General features: G+C 45.0%; 1 protein-coding gene across 1 annotated transcript in view; it reads right to left on the reverse strand.

The window, feature by feature from the left end:
• LOC104164833 (pleckstrin homology domain-containing family G member 4B-like) overlaps positions 1-17,970 on the reverse strand; it is a gene marked incomplete at both ends in the record, with an annotated part of 72,281 nt that overhangs the window by 28,874 nt on the left and 25,437 nt on the right. The window contains 4 exons of the mRNA XM_009704287.1: positions 11,465-11,613; positions 12,692-12,790; positions 15,593-15,709; positions 17,589-17,675. Of these exons, the coding sequence (XP_009702589.1) occupies positions 11,465-11,613; positions 12,692-12,790; positions 15,593-15,709; positions 17,589-17,675 (452 nt within the window). The remainder of the gene's footprint in view (positions 1-11,464; positions 11,614-12,691; positions 12,791-15,592; positions 15,710-17,588; positions 17,676-17,970) is intronic.

A 17,970-nucleotide genomic window follows, 5' to 3' on the forward strand; every position in this document is an offset into this window, starting at 1 on the left:
GTGACACAGCTAGGACAGCTAATGAGAAACAGTTTGGAAGATCGCTGGAAGTTATACTTGGCAATAACATTAATGCTGTTAGGTTTTGTGCAGCAGAGCTTATCTGTCAGGTCCTAGTTTCTGAATAAGGCTCCAGCATACTGATGGCTAGACAGGCAGACACTCTTCAGTCTTACTCCCATGGGTCTGAAGTCCCTGATGGCATGAATGTTCTCATCCACTCAGGAAAGCACACCGATACACCAAATGCTCTTCCTCCCACCAGCACAGACAAGTGAGCACCTATAACTTCAGACATCACAGGCTGTTATGTGTAAACATTTGCAATTATCCTCTCGTGAGGCAAAAATATTTTTCCAAACTTTCTCTGAGCTTCTATGGAAATCACTTTGGCGTTGACGCTACTTCTTTGATGGCACTCATCAACAAGCTAGATTGACCTGCTAGACCTTTCTGTAATGGGAGTCCTTACGTCGACTCAAGCCCATGATAAGGAAAGCATGCATGGTTTCAACACTTAACAATATATCGCAAGACAGTAACCTTATGGCGTAGCAACTTGAAACAAGAGTTCCAAGCTCTTGCATTGGCTGACCTAGCACAGAGTGTGATCTGATATAGGGGAAGGGAGCCAGGGAGTCCCACTCCACTCCTTTCCATACCTGATGGAAGGAACAGGACCCCAGGTGTCTCAAATTTGAGTAGTTTTCCTTGACAGGAGTCAGTCACAACCTGGGCTGCAAGGCTGTAAATACTACAGATTCCCACATGGCAGACAGCACATTTCCCAAAGTCACAAAACATGGGCTTTCCTGAAGACAACACTGCAACTACAGGAAAAATCACCCTCAAGGTAGACAGACAGGAAATTATTACAAAACAAACATGTTTTAAGTTTTGGGGTTTTTTTTATAAACAGAAATAGGCCTATCACAAACTCACTGCGTAAAGAGGCAAATTCGCTGTGCCATCATGGACAAGATCGGACTCCTGGAGCGTACTTGAGACCAGTACTGGCCTTATGATCAGCAAACCACTCCAGGGAAAGTCAGGTTCAAAAATGCAGTAATAAAATACTCCTGCTGGCCCCACTCACCGAGCCCTGAGGAACCCACTTCAGGAGAAGGGGCTTGGATGAACTGCTTCTGGCTGAGCTGAAGGACTGAAAAAAAAAAAAAAAAAAAAATCCACCCCAAACCATGCTCTTCTGGCCCCACATGTGTTCCTTCCACAGCAGAAATTATCCCATATTATTGGAAATATTAGAAAAATAAAGAGCCAGACTGTGAAGATCTCAATCGGACTAAACTTCCCTTGCATTTGCAGAAAGCAGAAGGGAAGAACCAAGCTAGAGTCTCCAATTCAGAAGTGAGCACTCAGCCTTCTGCACCATTGGATATAATCCATGTCTCAGAGGCTAATGCAGCATCTATGCACGTCTACAGATACTCAGTCATCTTCCCTCTATCTCAGCTGATTCAATGGTTACTAGAAGTGACATCCTGTTCCTAAATGTACACATGGAAAACCTGCGCTTTACTGAGCCACAGGCACACCTACCCAGAGTCAGCCTAGGATGCATTTCAGAGTTTATACTATAAGCAGGGACCGGACAGAGAATTCATTTCAGGTAAGAGGGATGGAAATTAGCTCTTGTTTTTATCTGTAAGTTGGGCTGTTTAGGGTATATAGCATTATCTAAAATCCCTTAACTCTTGTCATTTAAGTCATTGTGTTTTCTGTGAACGCTTGCAAGCAGGCTACTGATACACTTAACAGGGCACAACCCAACACCCAAAGGCTGCTTCATCTCTGGGTCCTGCCAATGGTTTGTTGAGTGACTGCACACAAGCCACTCAGGAAAAAAAAGTTTCCAAATGGCTCCTCTGGGCTCAGAGCCCCAGAGGGACTTCAGGTCCATCCTACACCATCCTTCCTCCTCCTCCTCCACCAAGTTCCTCCAGTATCCCAGTCCTTTGTTTCAAGGTCCAGCCATGCTGTTTTCACACATTCTGCCTTGCTTGGCAGGCATTCATTAAAAGCCCAACGTTGCATCTCCAAGGTAACTCCATTCATATGTTGTCAGCTCTTGACAGTTTACTTTTACCAGCCTGACAGGCTCTCTGACTAACATCCATCTTTTACTCTCTTACACAGAAGAAAATATAACCCTTTCCACCCTGTAGTATAACGTAGGTAGGCAAACTGAGCTAAAGAAAGAAATCGCTCACAGTCCATGGAAAAGTTTGGTTTTTTCCAATTCGCTTGGTCACTTCCAGTGCTCACCAAAACTATCCATTGGGCATTAATTGCATTCTCCCAAATCTCTGTACGTCTGTTTACCTATCTACACATGCCCATCCATTTGCCAACATACTTCTTAAAAACTTCTTCCTAAATCATTTCTAGTAAACTCAATGATATCCTGCAACAGGGAGTTTCATGGGAAAATGATACACTGCGTAAACAATTATTTCTTTTGCAGAGTCAGACTTGGCAGTTTTTCATTCCTGTCCTTTCAAGGCAGCTTGGAGTAAACAAAGCAAATACTGAAAATTTGGTGGAAGAAGAAAAAGTGACTTCCATCCTGCCACACAAAGGGAAATACCTGGTTGTTAAGCACCTTAAAGATATTTTAAGAGAGGCCTGCACAACTCTGAAGAAGAAAAGCAGAGAGTTGTTTGAAGTCAGTGGAAAGTCTCATCTAAGCTTAGATTTGTTTGGATGCATAGCAATTTCCCTGCACATGTGAGTGTGGTAATAAGAGTCTTTCACTACATTCTTCCATGGTCAAATCATCCAAAGTAATTTTGCAATAGTGCAGAGTCAATATAATTTATAGCAAAAAGGAGTAGCTTGATGTCAGTTTATGTTTCCCCAAATCCTGTTTTCATTGAGCAATTATCGTTTCAGTGGAAAAGGTTCCAAACGTCTTCAGTTTTCTGGAGAAGTGCCAAACAGTTGTATAATGGTAGGGTAATTTTAAACCTGTAATTTAGAAAGACCATTTCTGTCTGAATCCATCCTTCAAGAAAAGCTAGCCTTGGAGAGTTACACTTTAGTTTTCAAAGCAAAAATACCTGATTTGTTTTTGAAAATAGATGGCTCAGAAAAGCAGGCATCCAGCAGGCTTGCAAAAATAGGTGCTGCACGAGCCCTGCATGCCGATGCCAGTGAGACACAAATAGAAGAGCACAGGGAGGGAAGCAGCAGAACCATTACTATTCTGCAACTTATTGTCTGTCCCTTGAAAAATTGCTTTAACGAACAGCAAGAACAACAGATCTAAAGCGATGGCTAAAATCAGAGCTCATCCTCTGACTAATCTTGGTCAATTTTAAAACAGCACAAATTCACAGATGGAAGGAACACAAGACATACTGCCTTTTGCTAGTGTATTTGATGGTTGTTAGGCAAGTATATTGCAGCTAACTTGCCCTGGAAAATCAGATCTCCCAGATCATACTGTAATTTAGAAGAAACACAGTCAGATGTTACAACATTAGCCTCATCCAGCCTTCCACTCCTGGTGCTGAACTTCCCTTGTGGATGTCTCTACAGGTTTTGGCAGAAAATGAATAGGATCTGGCAACCAGGAAATCTGAAGGATGGCTTAGTCCAGGGACATCACCCAGATTATCTGCACTAATACCCTGGTTACAAACCATTGAAACATCCTGAGAAATGCTTCAGGAAAAGATCCTTTCAGCTTTGCAGGGAAAGTCCTGTGTGCCTGGGGGCTATTTTGCAGGAAGAGAAACGCGTTAGAGCAATTCTTGGTCATTAATGCATTTTGGTAGCAACCTACCTAACTGCCACATTTGTAATGATCCTATAAATGGAGGTCAACCTCAAATGCACACTCCTGCTCTTCAAGCTGAAAACTTCACATGCAACTGAGGTTAAAATTCAAACTGGCCACGGTGAAGCTAATGCAGATATTGCCAAATAAACTGTAATTATTCTCTGCAAGCACACAAATAGGCACAGTGGTTTTAAATACCTCATAAAAGTATTTGAGGAACTGGGTACAGTTTTTAGAACCCTGAAGTGTCCTTACAAAGGCACAGAGTTCAAATGCCAAGTTTGGGGGTGCCTGTGGGATGGGATTCACATTGGAATGGGATTCATATGGGACTCAACATTCCTGTTCATGATGGGAACAGTGGATCTAGCTGAGACCACAGACCCGACCGAGTCCCTCCTCACTAGGTTACCCGAGACGCACATGCACTGGGAGCAACCCATCCAATTAATACAACACACCGCAGACCATAATTGCTGAGATAATTCTCTTCTGAAGACAGTCCATTTAAAGATGTTTTTAGCAGAAATATACTCTGAAGTCCCTTTAAAAGCAAAGGGATTGATGCATACAGTTAAACAAGTGTCCAAGTGCAGCCCCAAGCTGCGACCTTTGATTCTTTCCCCAGCCTGGTTTGCATTCAGTTACAATAAAACTGTGTTCAGACTCTGGCTGATTTTAAATCCCAGTAAGATCCATAAAACTGACTGGAAAAAAAAATATTATAAGAAATCCCAAACTAACAAGTAGCCTACTTATGGGGAAAGCTCACCCTGCAGTGGAGCCTGAGATAGGATGTGGAAACACCATTCTGGGAACACCAAGCATCAAACTGTGGTTTTCTACCAGTTGTAAACAGCTTCTACCTCCAAACTTTGTCCCATGTACATTAACCTATTTATGTTTATGCTTGTTATCTAGGTCGACTGCACTAGGCTAACAGTTGTGTTCCTGGAGTTAGGACCACCAGGGTTTCAAGATGCCCTGCTCAAATATAAACCCACCATCATTTAAATCCACCTATCCGTTTCCCTGATACATCCTTCCAATGTTTACAATACATATAATAGCAGTGACTGTGCTATTAACTACCCCAGTGACAGAAACATCTACCTCAACTTAGCCATATAAAAAACAGTGCTTGTGGGATCATCTGGGCTGAGCCAGGAACTTCAGGCAGTTCAGCTAACATCCTATACTGGAAACTTTTTGCAATTTTTTCCATAATATTTTTAAACAGATAAAACACACAGTGTGTCATTAATTACCTAACGCCCTGTTGGCGTGACAAACATTGCGAACAAGAACAAGCAAAATCAGAGTCTTCTGGGTAAATTCCCACTGAATCCAGGAAGATTTAGGACATATGACAGCAGAAAATAAACAGCAGAAAGGGAACTGAGAGGGATCACCTCATGAAAAGCCTAAAGGAACAATGAAAACTTACCTAGACAGAACTCGGCGATCTTTTACCTCTCTGCAAATGCCACAACTGGCTCCACACAGCACCTCATACACTCAGAACGACAATGGCCCCACACTCCTTTATGTGCAGAGCAACGAGGTTTGTTTAATGCGAGTGTAAGTGCTTTTTAGCAGGCTAAAACCACCACGCAAACAGAGGGAACAGGTTAGACTGTAACGAAAATGAATACCAAGCAGCAGGGTATGTGTTTGGATAGAAATGTCGCCATGCGCTCCTCCCTCCACCTGACACAAACAAATAAGACCATGGAAGAGCACTGCCACCCATGCACTGCTAAGGGCCAAAGCTTTAGCGTTTGTCAGCATCTTCTATGTCACCAGCAACAGCGCAGAGGCGTCTCATGGCAGAAAGCTGCCAATCTTCGAGGTCAGGATTTAAGCATGTTTTTACTTCTTGGTTCAAAGTATACTGAGAGCTTGTCCTAACCAAGAGATGAAAGTTTTAGGATTAGGTCCACAGGAGAAATGTGCAAAGGACATCCACCGATGAAAGGTGCTTCTGGCAGACCAAGTCAGGAATGTGCACTATGGCAAGTGGTAGCATGAGAGGTTCCCAAAGCTCCCAGAGAGGCAGGAAGATAAGCAAGCACGAGTCAAGCAAACCAGGAAAATGGCATCAATGAGAGGGACACAAGGACTGCTGTCTTGTGGAGCACATACACACACGCAGAGGAGCGACCATCAAACTGGCTACAGCACTGACAGAAACAAACACATCTCTAAAGCAGAAAGGGTACGGTAGAAGACAATAATACCTCCAGGAAGGATTTCCCAACGTAGGTTGCCTGGCTATGACCACCAGCATATGGCAGCAGCTGTCAGCCTGCAGACGCACACCTTTTACCTTCCAAATCAAGAATGCCAGCCACCCCAGTGTCCCCAGACTAGGACATACACACCAGATACCTGTCTCCCCTCTACCCTTGCCCCCAACTTGTTCCACATTTTGGATGATTGGCTTAGCCTCTCTGCCTCTACCCCAGACAGACAGAACTTCAGAGAGTGCTCATGCAGTCCCTCCTGAAGCCCTTGAGGGCCAGCACATTATCCAAGTTTACTTCTGCCAAAAGGAGCTCGTACACCACTACAGAGTGGCACATGCCTGCCTTGGAGCATCCCAGGAGTTGCTACTAACAGGAGTCTTGCTCAGGACCCACAAACATTAGCTCCTACTGCACCACACAGCTGTAACCCACTGCTTCATTAACTGGCCACAGCTTCAAGCAGGCCTAGTGCCTCAATACTGTGTGTGGAAGCCAGGCACAAGAATGGTGGAGGCTGTTAGCCATAGGATCACCCTCTTTGTTGCTGTAATTGAGTCAGGTCCAGCATCAGGAACCTGGCAGCTGCTGCTCAGGAAGTCTGCTCCGCACTGCCCATTACCTCTGCTCAGCTCAGGTCCCCACCCAGGCCTTCCAACCAGATCACCAAGCCACACCAAAAATAGCCAGCTCGTAAAACCAGCTCTTGGCTCTAGCCACTCCACCCTCAAAGTACAGAGACTAACTCTACTGCCTTCTGCAAACAAAAGGAGAATTCACTCCTCCATCTATTTATAAGCTGCTTATTCACAGCTTGCAAGCACAAATTCTTTTCAGATGAGGAGCTTGGGGGAAGAGATTATGCTTTTTCTGGTTCCATGTTGCAGAGTCCAGCACCCAACCTGGTCATTCCATTCCTTCACTATCTGAAGTTCTTCTCTTTCTTGCAGCTCCCACATCTAGTCTTATGGCTGTCCTCCCCACCAACATGCAGAGCATGATGCAATCCCACTCCCATGCCACGCTGAGAACAGAAGTTTGCTGGTAGAGCCAGGCATGTGCCAGGCGCATTCTGGTTCAACTAGTATAAAGCATCTTTATGTTAACATAAAATGTTTATATCTTCTTTACTCCACTTCTGACTCATAGCGTATCTACAGGACAAAAGGCATCACTGGACACTTTGTCTAGGGAAGCATTCCCAGCTCTTGGCTATGCTGGAAGAGCAGCAATAATGAGAACAGTGGAAAACATCTGGCTAAAGACCAGGTTAAAAGTCTCCCTGCCTTGCTGCCCAGCCCCATGCAACTGCCTCACTTTAGTAAGAGCTCCCACTGCTGCTGCCTGGCTTCTGGCAGCTTTTCTGACACTTCCAGCAAAAGCCTAAAGAAGTCTGCAAAATCCACCACCAAATAAGCAATGCATTAGTCCACCTTCCACAACAGGCTTAGCGAGCTGCCTGCAAGCCACAGGTTGGTTGATTAACACACTAAATATCCAGAATCCAACAATACACCTCCTAGTCAACTCTATGTAACTTATTAAAAAAAATTGTGTTTATAAAAAATTTCCTGTCCAAAAGTGCAAAAGTAAGTGTTAATAGCATTAAAGCGATGGATGTCTCCGTGGCATTTGTCCACACTTACCAACAGGAACTTCAGCTAGGCTAATAGCTCTGCATTTCAATCCCCAGAAAGACTGGGACAGCAAAACCTGGAAGCTTTCGGCTAACAGACCTGGAGAAGCACTGAGCCTTCAGGACAGCAGATGGTGTGAAGGCAAATGTGCTGGCTCTAAAGCCAGCCAGCTCCAGCAACAATGGCTAAGTGGCAATGCTGCCTTCAGCAGTCCACCTGCACCTTTGGGTGGCCAGCCTGTGCTGAAGCTATCATTACAGCACTTAAAGAGGAACCAGAAAGATACTGGCTCATCAGTACCACACCCAAGCCAACTCTAGGCCAAGTTCAGCCTGGTCTTCCTGGAGGTGGGAGAGCGGTGTGGGACCAGGTGAGCACATCGCATCATCCTTAGCCAATTCCCTGTGATGGATCCGGCCTGCAGGATGTTTATTCTGTAACAGAGCTCCTCCTTTCTAAGTTGGGAAAAGGCTGAGATCCAGAAAGACTGCTTGGAGAAGTCTGTCTTTCCCTTTGTTGATAAGCAGTTGGACGGGCAAGACTATCTTTTACAGCTTACTTGGTGGAGAAAGGAGTATGGAGACTCTTGATCAGCTCGCATTTGGAACAGAGAGCGAGCACAGCTACCAACCAAAGCCACTGCTGTGGTGCTACAGCATCTCTCAGGATGGGACCATCCAGGAATGACTCCCGGAGGCTTTTAAAGCATCTGTCAGAGAAACAAATGGATGTACCACAATGCAACTCTCCGCCTGACCACATCTCTGATGGGATGAGTTCAATTTCTGCAGGAAAGGAGTTGTGTCACTGGCTTAGTAAACCCTCGCAAAGCCTGGGTCAGACCTGAGCAGCAATGAGATCCCACTGCTCTGTGTCATGAAACACTCCAAAGGGCATCTCAGCTCTCCAGGAGGGCAGAGCAGGGAAACATGCCAAAACCAACCCCAAGGGAAGAGTTTCATTGCTAAACAAAGACTAAAGCACGTCCTGTTTGCAGTGTGCTCCCGAAAGGTATTTGACAGATAACATCTGACTGCACAGAGCACCAGTCCGCTTCCTTGCCTATTTTAGCATATTATCTCTAACCTGCAGTCAAGCGTTTTCAGACGGGTTTGTCCATCTCTATTCGTACCACCTCCTGGTATTCTTTTTTGCTACATGAAGACACAAACTAGCAAGAAAGTCAGCTGTGAGAGCGGGCAAAACATGTCCTCTGCAAAAAAAGCAAGTCAATCTCTTGCTTATTTAAGCCCAAGGTGGCAGTGCAGCTGGGCTTGTCTTCTTTATGCCTCTTAAGAAAAATCATGGGGTTTACCTTTAGTTCTGCACTTTCGGTTGGTATATTTTAATTAAAGTGGAGCTAAGAGTCCAGAAAAACTGCTCTTAAATTTTTTTCCTCTATTTATGTGTAATTCTTGCACATTTTGACAGTAACCTGTTCACAGCTGGCCTTAATTTCTGACTAAGAACTCTTGGCAGCCACGAGTCTCTGCTTCATCAGACTTTTGCACCTCAAGAGAGAAGAAAAAACTAAAACAATGGGACGTGTGATTAACAAAAGAGTCAAAAGGCAGCTCAGAAGGGTAAAGCCATTTCACTTGCTTTTGTAAATAATTCGATTTCAAGTACTGGGGAAGTGGGTGTGGAATTAAAGACTGTTAAACATTGATCAAGATTTTCCAATTCATAGTTCAGAAAAGCAGTACAACAGGCTCTGCTGAGTGCACAGACACAACCAGTCCTGTTCCATTTTCACACATCACCGGTCAGAAATCTAATACTGGACCAACATACATCAATAGCCATCGATAGCCAAGCTACTAGCGGAGTAGGTCAACTACAATATTTTGTCCCTATCCTGCTTTGATCCTACCTGTCAAAGAAGCCTTTGACAATCAGAACCATAGGAGCCTTTACAGGGTTAGCAGAGCTCAGAACCCTTAATATCTGCACACTAGTTTGGAGACAAGGAGCAAGTGCAGAGCCGTGGAGGATCTAAAAAGAACAGTGCCTTATACAGACTTCTCTGAAAAAGTGATAGAGATTTTTCAGCATTTAAAAAGATCCTGGAACAAGGAGGAGTGGACTTCTTTAGTCCTCTGCCCCATGATGCATGACAAGCAGGCATTTCCTCAATTAAACTACTGCATGAGTTTTAGGTTCTGCAACTACTCCACAAGCTAGAAGAGGACTAACTTTTTCCCCACTATATTCATTTATGTTCCTCAGACTGGAAAAGGCTACATATATTCGACCTGTAGCATACACTCGCCATTCATACCGGCAGGCAATGAATATAACCTGAATTCAACAGAGAACATGCTATACGGTCTCAGCATGCGCTCAAACACTGTGCAATCAAAGAATTATGTGTGTATCCCCCACCCCTGCCCTTGCTAAGGTAATCAAAGCAGTAAATTATCCTTAGGGGCTCTGTCAGATCAGGTTTCAAAGTTGATCATTTCCCTGCACAAGAACATAGGCTTAGCTTAAAACCAAAACAAAACATAAAAAGCATGCACATTCTCCCCATTCTCGTAGGACTCTAAAGTTGCTGTGTGTTACTCAAAATAAATACAAAAAAACCAAAACAAACACAACTACTCACGTTATATGTGCTTCTCACATCACGTCAGAATGGAAAGGGTACACTACACTAATTCTACCCAAAACTGCATCAAGAGTACTTCACCAGTTCAGCAAGAGAATCCTGTCTGCACAGCCTGCCAGAGCTATCCATGGGAGTCACAGCAAGCAGGGAAAAGAAACAGTTACACAGCCTGTCCCCACACTCCCCTCTCACTCTGCACCAAAATACCGACCCCCCCCACCATCTCCCAGTGATGGGAAGCAACTTGCAATATCATCCACTTGCTGAATTTTCAAATAGAAATGTTCTCTCCCTGGTGTTTGGGTGAGATACTCTATAAGCTATTTTGTTATCTTCTCTCCATGCCCTCCCTTAAAACCTCCCAGCTCACAATGGCAACAGAGAGTTTAACCAGAGCAAGGCTGCGGATGCACGGAGCAATTCCACGCTGCCCTGCCATCCGCTACGCCCTCATCTGCGCCCACACGTCAGTGTTTATCTCATACTCAGGCTGGAAGCTCCTGGGTGCAAGGGCTGTCTTTCTAGCTTGCTGTTTGCACAGCACATACCACAGAGGCCTTCACACACTGATAGGCTTCAGGTGTTTTAACAGTACAAACAGGAGTTGGGCAATGCCCTAGGGATTTCAAACAGCTGGTCTCTCAGTCCCACTTGTCATACCAATTCTGCAAACGGGCAGTGAATATTTGTTTGTGCAAATCGTATCAGTGTGCCAGGAGATCAGAGCTTGCTTCAGCCAGAGAGCATTCCTTACAGCTAAGGTCCTTGGAAATCCCCTTGCATAAGGAGCGCCTTGGTAAATCACACAGTGATAACGCTCTGGACCTAAACATTCCGCACTGGCATCATCAATTAAGGCTTGTGTTTTAGAGATGCACAAAATACCCAGCCCTCTCTCCACTACAGAAGATAAGTCTGATTTGGCTTGGGAAAGGAACTTTAACCATTTAAGTGAATCCACCCAGACAACTTTTTGGACTAGGGAAGAACTAGTCAGGGTAAGAGTAAGATTCATTACGCTTTTCACCTTTGCTGTTTGCAACAAAAGTCCTTGCTACACGAAGCTGCTCTCTAGCCTGCGCCAACAATGGGTCATCTCACAGAGACTCCCAGTGCCTGCTTTTTACTCATCTCCATCTCCTCTTCTCCCATTCTTGGGGCTTACCTGTAGTCATGGGTGAGGGTGACACAAGACTCCTCCTTCCTTAGTCTGGCCAGAAGCGCTCCACCCTCCAGCTGCAGCCTGACCAGTCGTGCATCTTCAAGAACGTTCTTCATCAACTGCCTGTAATTCCTCAGCAGCACAGCTGCCTCCTGGAGGGATCACAAGAGTGAGATGAGCAGTTATTGCAGCCTACAGGCAATGAGGGAACAGGCAAAAAAAACTAGCGCCCAACCCAAAACACACACTAACCACACCTTACTTTGGCCTACCCTAGGAAAGAGGGAGGTTGGTTCCCACAGCTGTTCCTCTCAAGCCTGCCAAGTCCAAAGTGATAAACAGCACTCCTTACACTCTTGATACTTTCCCCCTCAGGCTAAAACTGAACCCTAATTCCTATCATTGTCCATACTCCAATTGATGAGTACAGAAAGAGTAAGCTTTCCAGCCTCATTTTCCACTCACAGTTACTTCCTACTGTTCTTAGAGCTTGGACCTGCACAGCTCCAAGCTGTGGGACAAGATGCACATGAAGGGTTTGTGGATATACACAGGTACGCAGGAAGGCCCAGAGAGGCCACCACGATATCTTCCACTGCCTTACTGTTGGGACCCTCAGTGCAGAGCTGGCAGCAATTTCCTACCAAGTCAGGAGTACAGCAGCTTCTCAAGAGTGGGGGAATACAATGTTTGCAACCACACAGGTTCAGTTTTTGTACTCTCCTCTTCTTGCCCACTTCCAGACTTCTGCTGTGGAGGCAGCAAAGCTGGAACCACAGCACAGCCATGGCCCAGTGAACATTGTCTACGTTGTCACCTAACTTTATTCCAGGCCACTGAAGCCAACCTGGTGTGACACAGCCTGAGGCAGCTGCTCAGTACTGGACGCCAAAGCTAGTAGCACCTACAGAGCTGTGGAGCTGCTAAGAATGCACTCCAATGCTGGAGAGAGCACCCATCAGCAACAAGCACAGCTGAAGAGGATATCTCCTAGGTGACGCTGAGGGATCAGAGAATCAGCTTCTACACCCAGTGGAGCCTCTATCACTTCATTTGGATTAGCTTCTACCAGTCCTGCTGTCCTGACAGTTCCGCAGTGACACACAGCACTCTGAATACCTTGCTACTACAGCTTGCAGATTCAAAGCTACAGCTTTTCTGCAGCTACCCAGCCTCCTGTTCTTTTCTGTCCCAGGCCCACCTGTGATACAAGGTGAGGGACATGCTTACCTCAGCTCTTTCTGGCAATTTCGCAGGTTCCACTTTATGAATAGCTCCCTGGAGGAAGGCACAAGCACCTTGGCATCCTTGTAGCAAATGTTCCAGCTTCTACAAGAAGAAAGGACCAAGGCAGAGATTATTGTCTCAGGGCTGACAGGAAAGCTGTCTTTTCAGCTTGCAGGAGGTTAAAAGTACAGAAATCAAGAGAGGATCAAACACATTAACCCAACAGTTCAATTATACCATTCGGTGAGGCTGTAACAGCAAAGAGAGGCCCATCAGAGGCTTCAGATGCATTATGCTATACCAAGGCCTCTATGCAGACCTTATAAACTTGCATACTCATGGCTTGTATGGGTCATGCTTTATAGAAAAGAAAATCAGTCCACTTATGTCCCACGTTCTTCTACTACTAGCATTTCTTGTAACTTCCCACTAAGATGAATCACTATGCATGAGTTTTGGAGGAATAAAACATAGAACGAGTAACTGGAATTTCTCTACTTCAAATCATTTCTCTTCATACTAAAAGTAGCGTAAGTTAAAGATCAGGAAACTGGAAAGTTTCCCCAATTAAGCACCTTAAACTACTGACAAATATTAAATCCCTCCTTTCCTCTGGGGTGGGGGGATGCAACGGGACACACATGACAAAAAACCCCAAACATTTCATAGAGGTTCATGAGACAGTACTTTTCTAAAAAGTCAGCGATATAAAGCCTAAATACTATCAGATGCCACCCTCTAGCCACTGAAATCAGGGAAAGGAGAAACAGCTATTCCAGAATAACCACGCTCAAAACAAAACAAAAAAGCAGCTGTTTGAATCTTTACTGAATTGAACTCCGTCTGCCCTGAAAGGCTGGAACAGCCCCAGCAGTGACAGATTAGCAGGCAGGATGCAGGTGAGATCACCGAGACAGGAAATAAATGGTGTTTGCCACATAGTTGCAGATCTAAAGGGGTTGAGCATATGGGTCATCGTCATGCTGGGTACCCTGTATAAATAGGCAACCCATACAGATTTGATTCCTACACTAACTCCCGTTGGTAACATTTTGCATGTTAAGATGCAAGACATAAACAAGAAGTAGTCTGATATGCTCCTTCCTTCAAGAATTACCCTTCTGCACAAACAGAGCACCTCAGCTCTCAAGCTTTTCTCAACTTCGTTCAGAAAACTAATCTATAACCTCTTGCAAAGCTTCTCTGCTTCCTCACTGCCAAATAAACCCCAAATTCTCAAATTCAGTCCTAGGAACCAAGAGGCTTCTGTACCTCTACTGCATCAGCACAGGTTCATACTAGTACTTTTAGATGCAAGTTTTAAAAAATGGGTTCTAAAATAAGTTGAAAAAGGTAAGTTAACATTTGGCACATGCTAAGCCTAACTGCTGAAGCTTGCCAGCAGTGGCATTATCACTGATATCTTAACCTGCTTCAAAACGCTGCAGCACTCTGGGCAGCGAGGTCAGAGCCAAAAGACCACTGAATCTTTTAGAAGCAGAGGTGACGGTTCTGTCATCCACCAGAATGAGCAAGTCAAACCTCAGCGTGAAGACAGCCAATTTGTGTGCAGATTTATGGAGATTTAATCCTGTCTAGTCTCAGCATGCCAAATATCTCTCAATACAGCTTTTAAAGATTCAACAAGCATGTGATCCACAGGACTTATGCTCCCTTTCACAGCATGAGTGTACACAGAGCTGGGTATTGGTGCCACACATGCTGCTTTCGCAGACTTCTGGCAGTCTGCACATACCCTGCTGCATGGCCAGCAACACCTGCAGTCCTGCCACAGATCACCAGTGTGTGCTGCATTGGTGGCTGCAGCACTGCTTAGCAGTGCCCGCAGCACCCTTTGCCAGAGCTACCTTCTTTATAAACTGTGTCTGGGTGCTGCACTTTCAGCCCTTCTATCTCTGAGGCTTAACCTAGGTTAACTCAAACATTTCCAGTGAGTGGTCAGCCTCCCTGCACCTTGGGCTGGCTCTAATCCACATCCGAGTACGGCTCACTGTAAATGTCTTGATCCACTGCTCCTCTGAAGAAAAGCGCAAAGGTCAAACAGGATCAGTACTGAGACATACTCAAAGCAGCCAAACAACAGGGAGAAGGAACGTATTGCTAGTATCGCCTCCTACTGTTACCTTGGCACTAAGACTCACTAAATAGAATCTGCATGGGGAAGCTTTCGTTTCCTCGCCTTATGTGGCCAGCTCGCAAAGAGGAATACAATGCTCCCCGGGGCTGAACCTTCTCTGTATTTTTAGTTTAGATGCTTTCTAAAGAGTTCTTGAAGACAACTTTGGTAAATAAGTCAATTACATCTAAAGGAGGAAAAAGATGCTCCTAGGAACAGACCATCAGGAACCTCCAAGTTTCACTCCTCCAAGGACTGTAGTTTTAACTAAGGAGCTCTTAGCATGGTCTGGGAAACTGGCTCCAAAGCCAACAAGATCTATTTTTATTATGCTCAAGCTCTTGATTGTTAGTTCAATGGCCACATGATACTAACACCTTCTCCTGAGATTAGTTTAAGAAGCGTCTGCCCTTAAGTCTCTGAGTACAACTGAAATGCCACTGTATATCACAAGAAAACAGAATTTTGTTTCAGGTTTGACCATATTTTGAAGGGAAGGAAGAATCAATGCAGTTCAGGCAGATGAGTTAAAAACTAAACTTTTAGTTCCTGCAGTCATGCCAAAAGGCCACAGTGTACATCCATTTTATGAAGACAGTACTAGTATTCTTTCGATAACAGGGACTCATTTGCTTACACAGCTATTACTGGAACCACTGCCTTTTAAGGCTTGTAGGTTCAGCTCTTGACAGGCTCCTCTCACTTCAACGCTGTTACTACGCCATTTCTTCTCTCAGATACCAAAGAATACAAGACATCCTACTCACCATGCGGAAGCTTAACCAGTCCCGGTGGCAGTAAGGGAAGGTCCCGTCCAGTTCCAGAGGCAGCTGTGAGCTGTCTATGTGCTTATGGAGGGATTTCATGGAGGTGAGAAGTTCAAACTGCACAGGAATAGAAGAAATAAAAGCACATTTGCATTAGGGCATGAGTATTAGAGGAGGAGGGGAAGGTTAACCAAAAGACAGCATCCTTTATTTCTTTATCTATCTTGCATAGAAACAAGGCACACAGTGTGTATCTGCAATATCACTGCAATATGAAGGAAAAAAGTCAGTTCAATCTTAGAGTAGCTTGCTGTACAGCTTAGCTGGTGAACCCTGAGGGAACGCAGGCCACAACATGCTGTTTCACCAAGCAGAACATCTGTGATGGAAGTCTGGCAGCAGCCAGCCTTCTCCAGAGCCAGTACCTCTTAGTATAAGCAGAGCAACTCCCTCATAGCCAGTACCTCTTAGCATAAGCAGAGCAACTCCCTCATATGTTCCCACGTTGTCCTGCATTTGCATTTGTTTGGAGAGTCTGAGAGGTTAAATCCAGCCCCCAGCTTCCCCATCTCACTTCCTGGAAAAACAGTCTAACAGAGCATCCTCTGCCCTGCCCTTAACTCTCCACTCATCACAGCAGCTATTTGCTCCAGTGTTTCCTGGATCTTGACACAGATAACTTGCCTTCTGCAAGTCTGTAGGACCTCAGAGCATTTTTATACCCAGAGAAACAGACAAGCACTCCTGCAGGTTCATGGAAGCCAGCCCAGACACAGAGACTCAGGTGCAGACACTTAACCCCCCACCCCCAGACACATTGTCAAGTTTCCACCTCCTTACAAAAAAGCAATGATGCTTCCAATTCCTCCCAGTCCTGTTTTGGCCAAACCAGGCCATTCCCACATGCTGGTGTCTTTATTAGCCTTTGCTCTGTTCCCTCCTACACACTTTGTATTTCTTCAATGTGTTTAATGTCTTCTGTAGGTCTCCCTGCACGCACAGGCCTGCAGGCCTCTTTCTGACTTCAAATTCTTCCACATGGGGCAATGAGGAAATGGACCAATAGCATCTGTTATTCTTTAGCCTTTTGGGGCAGCACACCACACACAGAGCAAACCTGATGCTATTTACAACGTGTTCATCAATAGGAGACAAAAGGGAGGTCCTGGCCTACTCTGAAGTCTACTGGGTTTCAGCAGGCACAGAATTTCAGTCCACTTGTAGCTTGTAACAGTCGCAGAGCAGAGGGAGATGACTATGATGTAGTCTGATGCTCTGTTCACTCACCATAGAGTGGCTGAGAGCCTACATTTCTTATACGGCTATGGAATACCAAGGCAGATTTACTTGTAGTGGGGGTGTTCAGTGATGTTGTGACGATTTTCCCTCCTCCATTAGCACCTCCCGTCAGTCTTCCCAGACATTTCAGCTGCAAAGGGAACCTCACACACATACCCATGTCCTCTTCCCCCTCTTGCAGAAGTCTCTCAGCCGCTGACAGCAGCAGCTATGAGGAGAGGAAACACGAGATATGCAACATCCAGGAAAGCAACAAGTACCTTCAAAGGATGGAGTTCGGGATTTAACCTAACATGATCTCTTCCTGACCAAGGATTTCCCCCCCTCGTTAACAGGAGAACATGAAAAGCATCTCTATTACTGTTAACTGTGCAGAGCTCCTCCATACAGCTATCCATGTTCCCAACAAACCCCCTGTGTCTTGAGGGCCCCAGCAGACTGACATAATTATGGCGCAAATGTCACTGATGGACTCAGTAATAAACAGCATGACAGAGACCTGTTCAGCTCACATAAACTTTACAACCCTATAAATACCACACCCGTAAGAGACCACAACCATAAAATACAGAGGACAACTACAGACATTTCATGTGAGAGTAAACATACATCAGTGGACAGAGAACTCACTGTTTGGAGAGTTAAATAAAAGATATCAAGAGCTCCCCGGCAACCCCTGGATGAATGGTTCCATTACCTGTCCTGCTGGTGGCTTCTCCATCCGAAAAGTCAGATCTCTTTCAACCAGAAGCAGTACTCCATGAATACAGTGAGGATCTATATCCTACAACAGAACAGAGCGCAAATCCATTACCAATCTCCTTGGGATGATAAGGAGAATGTACCATACCAGGTTTGGACACGAGATCACGATTTATCTTTCAAAGGCATTCACAAAGCCTGGAAGGCAATCACCAGGTATAGGGGAGGCCATTCTACAGAGCACCAAGGCTATGTCCTTCAGGTAGTTTGTTTCAGATCAACTAGCCCTGCAGTATTTTAGGAAGCAATGAAAGAGGTCAGGTCTTGGCTGTACTAAAAAACAAAACAAAAAAAATCTGCATTCTACACAGGGAAAT

This window comes from Cariama cristata, unplaced genomic scaffold (assembly GCF_000690535.1).
Source record: "Cariama cristata isolate BGI_N322 unplaced genomic scaffold, ASM69053v1 scaffold6467, whole genome shotgun sequence".
Lineage (NCBI taxonomy): Eukaryota > Metazoa > Chordata > Aves > Cariamiformes > Cariamidae > Cariama > Cariama cristata.